This window comes from Drosophila erecta, unplaced genomic scaffold (assembly GCF_003286155.1).
Source record: "Drosophila erecta strain 14021-0224.00,06,07 unplaced genomic scaffold, DereRS2 tig00000021-arrow-pilon, whole genome shotgun sequence".
Lineage (NCBI taxonomy): Eukaryota > Metazoa > Arthropoda > Insecta > Diptera > Drosophilidae > Drosophila > Drosophila erecta.
Window position 1 is genome coordinate 22,930,328 of NW_020825198.1, and position 8,338 is coordinate 22,938,665.

The 8,338-nt window shown below is 35.8% G+C and overlaps 1 protein-coding gene across 1 annotated transcript; it reads left to right on the forward strand.

The window, feature by feature from the left end:
- The first annotated feature begins 7,309 nt into the window (after positions 1–7,309).
- On the forward strand, positions 7,310–7,948 carry LOC6544653. Its single transcript, XM_001973752.3, has one exon. It carries the CDS (start codon positions 7,330–7,332, stop codon positions 7,894–7,896), a length of 567 nt encoding a protein of 188 aa, XP_001973788.1. The 5' UTR covers positions 7,310–7,329; the 3' UTR covers positions 7,897–7,948.
- Positions 7,949–8,338: the final 390 nt, after the last annotated feature.

Sequence of the window (8,338 nt, forward strand, 5' to 3'; positions counted from 1 at the left end):
GACGATAATAAAATTCTAATAGCTAACTATTTTTCAGTGAAAGCCTTAATTACCGAAACGCTAGCCCCGGAGCAGTCTAAGCAGACCGACTGGAAGGCGCTCCACTTCTCCCCAGCACTTCGTTCAAAAGATGTATCGTAAAAATACTTTTGTTGTGCCGTTTTTCCTCGACCACTGTTCCTTGTCGACGCGGAAAACGTGTGGGGACAACGACCACGAAAGTGACAAAGATTGCTTTAGAAAGTTCAAAGAACACTTCCAGGCACTAATGGTCAAACCCACGGCTTACTACTATAAAATGGCGTCGAAAATTGCATAGGAATCGAAAAGGAAACGAAATATCGCAGAAACGTCAATGCGGCAGAAAACAAAGGAGGTAGTCCACAATAGAGGGAATTGAAAAGCAGCGTCAACATGTGTAGAACTTGCTAACAAGAATGTTTGACGTTGACATGCTCACACATTTCGATACAAAAATACACAATGGAGGGCCAAAAGCATTTGAGTGTTATTGACAGCTTTTCGGTTCGATTTCGATTCATTTTTATGGAAACAGACAAAAAGGGGAAAGTGACGACCCTTCTGATAAGCGAAATAAGACAATTTTTGACCCTGGATTTGACCAGAAAGTATTCGGGAACCGTATTTAGTGGTGGGCAACAATTGGCATTTTTGAATTAGTTGAGTTCTTCTCTTTGTTAATTTACCATCCATTTGTGTGTTTCTCCCCCAAAACTAAATTCGATGTTATTGGACATCTATCAACCCGTTTGTCAATCGAGGGACCCGTTTAATGTCCCAATAAATCTGAATTGCCCAGATTGCATTTTCGGCAGGCAAATAAGAAAAATTGTATAAGAAAATTGTATTCTTAATTCGGACCTGACGCATTCGTTACTTCTTTGCTTTGCAACTATATCAGATTTCCCGGAAAGCCAACGCAGCTGTAAGCTTACGTAAACATCATGATATATTTTGAAAGCAACAGACAAAAGCCTTTTTCAAGTTTGGTCAGCTGCAAAGTTGGCCGCATTATTAAATATGTAAAATTGCTTTGCTTGATCTGGAAACTTGAAGCAGACTTACCCAGGGAAACATCGGACACATGTGGGTCTGAAAAGGGTGTGGGAATTCTGCGAAAACCATTCTTTAAAAAGTCATTAATGAATTTATACTTAATAAATTAGTAAATATGTATATGTATGTAAATATAACAAATTATTGCTCATATAAAGATTGTTTAAGAAACTTGACTTGAATATTACATAGTCTGCTTAGTGCTAATATTTATAATTATTGTTTATCTACATACCTGTAATGTGCTTTTTATTACCAGCACACTACATTTGGTTTCATTTTTGATCGATAAATTTAGACGAAAATAAATACTGATAACAAAAGTCTTAATTGATTAGCTTTAATAAAATTTTATCCGAGTCTCGGACTAAAATATTTATTTTGAGATCGGCGGCAATGTTAATTTGATGTATGTACATGCATTTAAGCCTTGTCTAAAAATACATTTTTTTACTTTCACCTTATTATTATGCTACATTTAATGTAACCTCTAAGAAACTTTAATCAATTAAATTTGCAATTATTTTGAAGGCAAACAAATTAAAGTGAATCCCCGTAAAATCGATAAGACAAAATATAATAATATGAATTGAGGAGATCTTTAAACAGACACGCATGCACATACTTTCAAAAAAAAGGGTTGCAACATGCTTGTACCGCAACTTTATATATTATATACGCCTCTCTTTTGAAACTGTTTACCTTATCATTAGAAACTTTATGGATGCTTCATATATGGAAAAAGTCCCTTGTGCAAATTGTAGCAAATTGGGTAAAGGCAATTACAGAGGCATCTCTAAACGGTCGGGTATACCTAAGATTTTTAAAAATGTTGTCACACCCCACTTGCTGCACCTTTGTAGGTCAATAATACTCGTACTCGTATCACCATGTCAGTATTAAAAAACGTAGATCAACAACCACTAATCTGTTCGTTATACAGAAAAAATAAGTTTCAAATATCATCTACAATGACTTCAGTAAATCATTTAACTCTGCTAATCATTAACATGTGGCAAGCTTGATCTATTAGGTTTCCCGGTTAATTATTTAAAATGGATTTTAAATTATTTGAATTGCAGGACGAAAGAAATTATCTTGCTTGTATTCTCTGAGTCGAATTCTCCTTTTTACTAATTTAAATCATTACAGCTCTAACTATAAGTAGGACCCCTAAAGAGTATGTTCTGACTACAATAGATATTATTTTATTTATATCTAATATTGACTCTCTGCCGCTCTTAAGACAATAATTAATAACTTTCTTAACACCTAATTAGATCCCTATATATTTATATATTATATTTCCTCGTTTCTTTACGGTTATCTTCTCGCGAATCCAGCCATACGATATACGGCAGCATCCCACGTTCGGTTGGGCGGCAGAGGTGGCTGTAGGACCCTCGCGTTAAAATAAAAAAAAACTAAATAGAATGCTATAGTCGACTTTCCCGACTATTAGAATTTTCTGAAATATCGCTAGAAAAGGGCGGTTAGTGGGCGGTAGAGTGAGCGTGGCAAACAGTTTTTTGGTAAATCGATACAAATTTACAAGACTAATAAAAAAATGAAAAATATCAAAATATTTTTCAAAAGTGTGGGCGTGGCAGTTTTTGGGTGGTAGAGTGGGCGTGGCAAAGAGATTTTTGCCAAATCGATAAAAATTTACAAGAAAAATACAAAACTGAAAAGACATCAAGACATTTTTCAAAAGTGACAACATTTTAAAACAAACTTGCGCTGTGTCTATGTCTCTGGAATCCTGAGATCGAAGCGTTCATACGGACGGACAGACAGATGGACATGGCCAGATCAAGTGGGCTAGTGTTCCTGACTATCGGAAAGGCTTCCTTCTACCTGTTACATACTTTATAACCCTTTTACTTTACGAGATATCTCGGATCTTTCCGATATTTAGAATGAGAAATTGTTAAATTAAAATTGATTTTGAAAGAAAGAATTGAAGAACGAAGTCCTTCCAATAAGGAAGATTACTGATGGATTGAGTGGCTCCAATATTTGGACTCCCAGTTTTCACCCGAGATGAGCCACAAATAAGAATGCCCCAAATCAGGACCAAGAGAAAGTGCGGATTTCTAGCTAAATAAATTGTTGTAAGGCGGCCGTACAACGTTCAGATGCGTCCCTCTTTCAGTCACTAAACACACAGGAAACACGGCTCGTAGACTAAGCCACCAGCAGGAAGGAGCTTGCGGTTGGTTCGGCAATCCTGGAGTAATTGGCGTTAGATCACGGATTTAATGGTAACATCACAGAGGCAGGGGTATACGTCCAAATTGCAAGCGATAATGTGCCTCTTTTACTGGAGCTTGCAGCCATACCAGACAAACCACACAAATGAAGAGTTGCATTTTCAATCTGTGTGATTGGCAGGCAATGTTTGGGATTTTAGAAACCACATCTATTACGAGAATTACTGTGCATCTTTTCCGCTTCTGGGATATCCTGGTGAATCCTCGTTTGTTCGTACCAATTTAATTCACGAATGCAACAGCAACATCAATACAGCAATAACTACGAAAATCAGTTATTTACACATATATGCTTACTTTTTGTTCCAGTGTACAAATTAGCCCAGCGCGAGTAATGTAAAATAGAATAATGTAAAATTAAAGCTAGAATGTTTTGATTAGGTATGCAGATTTCAGAGACCTAAACGCAGCTCAAGTTTGTTTTCTGGTGATTCCACGCCCTCTCTAATGCCAACAACTCCACCATAAACTGTCACCCCTTCACTTTGAAAAATTGTTTAAGTTGTTCTCGTTTTATTTTTGTCTTGCCAATTTCTATCGGTATACCAAAACCATTTTGACCACGATTCTTCTAACGCCCACAAACCGCACAAAAGTTTCACGCCCACTCTTTTAAAAATGTTAAAATTTCTCGTTCGCACTTCCACTGGTTGAGTAACGGGTATGTGGTAGTCGGGGAACTCGACTATAGCGTTATATAGCTGCAATACTGGACTTTATGGCACTTATTTGAGTCCACATCCGTTCCACTGTTCATAGGTTGGATAACCTTCATTGCGTGATCGAGTCGACAAGGGAGCACATTAAACTAATGTCAAGTAAGGTCAAAGGATTAGTGGATGTTTGGAGTAAATTGAATCAAGAAACGTGAACGAGACCGTTTTGACAAAAAAGTCTGTCCACGTAAATGTGGTAATATACAGACACTTTTTGTTTGTAAAAACCGTCAAACCGATTGGATGCCTTTTTGACCACTTGATGGCATTGGCACATTTTCACAAGTTTGCTACAGATAAAAAAAGCAATAAAAAGGGAGGCAAGCTTATGCCAGCTTATAACCCTTGTAGTATTTATATATTTAAATAAGCTACATATACATCTAAGGGTGGAAAGGATAATAACCTCCCACCACAGGGACACCGCATGAAGCTTAATTTAAGTGATTCATAGCCTATAGAAAACCACATATTTAATATTTGTTATATTAGAATGTGAGAACATACTATAAAAAATTAAAAAGAAAGCTTTGACGAAAATAGAGTATGCGCAAGGCGAAGAAAACAAAAAATCGTTTGCCGTCGTTATATCAGGATTCCAAGCATTTTCCAGAGATAATGTTTTGATATTACAAACTGCACAAAACTTCCACGCCCACAGTTTTGAAATGTGTTGAACTTCATTTCATTTTCCTATTCGTTTTTCAAATTTCTATCGAAATGTCAAATTTTTTCTAACGCCCACATTCATTTTATTATTAGTGTGTCCAATACTTATCGATATGTTAAAGAACTGTGGCCACGTTACTTTCTGGAATTTTCAAATTATATTATATTTTGTTGCCCATTTCCATTAGTATACCAAAAAGATAGTTGAACTTTTCGTTTGCACTCCCACTAGCTGACTAACGGGAACTTGACTATAGCGTTCACTCTTTTTAAGGAAAAATTCACGTGCATTTAGAAAAGTTATAGTAAGAATTGACTAATTCAACAGTGTCAATAGACCCATTCGTTAGAATGATGTCAATCTAGAAGTGGAGACATAACTTACAACTGAAAGATACAGCTATCAGAACATTTAATTACAACTGCAAAACTGAAATCAAAGAGGCTTACGGTTTTCAGAAGTTTACCGATTAAATTTGGAATATTTTTAATTACAACTACTACATATAGTTGCCGGATCGGAACTGAAATCAGATTTGAGATCTCACAAGTCCTTATATATTATATATATTATATATTATAAGCTATAGGCAATAGGTTTATTGCCTACTTTAAACAAATAAAAAACAATATCGCCTAGTCTAACGTTGTTAAAACGGAACAAAATGTTTCTTAAAAAATGCGTTTTCAGCATTTGTAAACTAAGTGCCATTGTTAAAGCACGAATTAATTTCGGGTGTAGTTCACCCAAGCCCTTTGGGAATACGGATTATAATTTCAATTAAATTTTTGCTCTCCTTGCCTAGTATGCACACTCGGAGTGCAAACCGGCAAGTGGGGGTAGCTCTGCTGCATGTGTTTTGTTTACTCTGGACTTAAGGTTTAAAATGGATTTGTTTGAGTGCCAGCAAGCCGACTAGAGCACGACTACTAACATGCTTCCTTTGGTTTTTACGCCTACCACCCAACCATTTCATCCCCGGCATTTCAAACACATGTCGCTCGCGCTCCTCGCCATTTAAGCTATTTAACGGCTTTCTCCAGCTTCGTGCTCAACTCTTTCCTGCCACGATTTCCCACTACTTAAGTTTTTCCGACTTTTTCATCAATTTTTGTCTTTTCTGGTATTATTATTAGCTTATCTAACTGAATCGATCTTGACGTCTATAGTTTGCTGCTCTAAAGTATACGACCTAATTAAAAATTATATGACTTAAAAAGTGTCAAGTTAAAGAAGTATCAACAGCATTTTTACAAGACACAAGACCAATTCTGGGTGAAATTTCAAATCTCCGTAACAATGCATCTGCAAGAATATGAGTAAAGCTGAATTGAATGAACTTGAAACCCATTTATATACTTTACGTGTAAAGTGTAGAAGGAAGAGCTTACATACATATTATGCATATGCATATTCCTGATGGTCGAGTCGATCTAGTCATGTCCTCCATGTGAACGACAAGTTAACGGGAACTACTTGTATGAAAGCTAAAATGTTGAACTAAGGGATGCAGATTCTATAGACCCCTGCGGTGTGCGCATAACTTGTGGGCTATAAAAAGGTTATAATAATGGACAGTATATAAGCAAGTAAAGTAATGTCGCGAGCATTCTCTCAGTCACTTCACTGATTTCCAAGCCATTCGATTTCTGCCTGCTGCAGAACTCGCTTTGCTGTGAGTAATTTATCGTCGTGGGACTGGACTGTAGTGTTTTCTCTTTTTAAGGATATAAACATTGATTCATACCTTTTTGTTTAAAGGGCATCCCGGAAACCGAAAAATTTAATTTATTTCATTTAATTTTATATTTAAATGCATTTATATATACCTTTAAATGTACCTATATCCACTATTGAGCATATAATGAGCATTTTGCGCCTCAGATAATTTACGTAAAGCAATAAAAGAAACTAGTGCAACCGTTTCCTTAAGATCTAGATTCTTAACTTATTTAGGTAACCATAATCAAGAACCACAAAAGGCATACACGTTAACAACGAAATCTGGGTTTGTAGTGTAAAAACACTTGACAAATTCCAGAACTACTTTTCGAATCAGCCGTGGGTTGTATTTTACAACTAGTCAACTGTTCAAAATATTTTGAGCCTTAGCTTTCTTTTTATGAAAGGAAGCATTAAAATCTTATTATTGCATTCCTTATTTAAAAGACTTTTCCTTTGCTGACTGTTCTGTATTATGAAGTGTATATTTTATCTAGTTATCGTAAAGTAATCCCTGGAAGCTGTTTTGAGAAACCTGTACAAAACGGATTCTGTGCATAAGATTCCTAATCTCGTAGATTGTATTTATTATAACACTGTACTACATTTCCATGGGTACTGCTGTAATATAGATAAAGGTCAAGACTTTTAAACATACATATATAAAGAATTAACAAACATAGCTTTAGGCAATGTTTTTATATGATTTTGAATTGTACGCCTGAATTGGAAAACAGCTGCTCTAAATGCTTATAACAGCTGATGCAATCATTGATTCACCATGTCAATAGAAACTTGTGTGTATAAAAGATTACATTTTAGCCATTTCTGCCAGTCCTGAATTGTTTACCAAACACTACACCCGTTAGTTATGCATCGTATTTGGGTCCTGTCTTACCTATCCCTTATTGGTTTGGTATTGGTAAAGACCAGTCCGAATGAAGTTCATTCAGAATCGTTTTTGGGAGATGAATCCGCTCTAAGGTCCAAGTCAAATATAGCTGAGGCTTTGCTGACCAAAACTACAACAACAGCATCAAATTTGTTCTTTAAAGTTATTACAACAACCCGACCACCCGTGACGATCAGACAGGTTGTAACCAAGTCCAAGAGTAAGGACCGTGTAAAAATTCGCTACCTCCGCAAACTCCGCACATATTACAAACATCAGTCTAAAAACAATAAAAAGAGCCGTCGTAGTCCTGCCAAAGCTAATGGAAAACAAGAGCACAGTCCCCACAAGAGCTTACATGACAAAGGACTGCAAGGAAAGGCTGTAGCATTCCCGAAGTCAAATCAAACGGATCCTATATCAGGCGGCAAACAGAAGTCCAATGGAACGATTTTTCTGGAAGCCAAGAGTTTGTCTTTGAAAGAATTAAGTGAGCAGAACTCACTGGCGAGTAAATCATATGCTGATTTACCTAGTGCTTCTTAGTCCCTGGCAGTATATATTTAATGACGTATGCCCTGATAAAAAATAAAGTACTGCAAACATATATTAAAATGTAATAAATTAAACTAGCTAAAAAATATATTGGCAATGTTTTGTTTTATTAAATTAGCTCAGGAGATGAAGAAAATTAAACATATCTTTGGGCATTATATTTTATCATGCAAATACACCTCGAAATGCATTGTTCTAATAGGGATAGCTGTTATGAAATTCGTGGTTTCTTAATAACGGAGCAATATACATTTGCTGTTACATCAAAGTTAAAGAGTTTAAGGGCTAAACATACAAACATACATATTAATATATAAGGTGGCATCACAATAATCTAGTATAAATAGATAAAACAGATAGGCAGACAAACAAACCGAATAAACAATATTTTACAACGTTTACTCAAAATCGTGTTTTGAATCGGTTATAAATT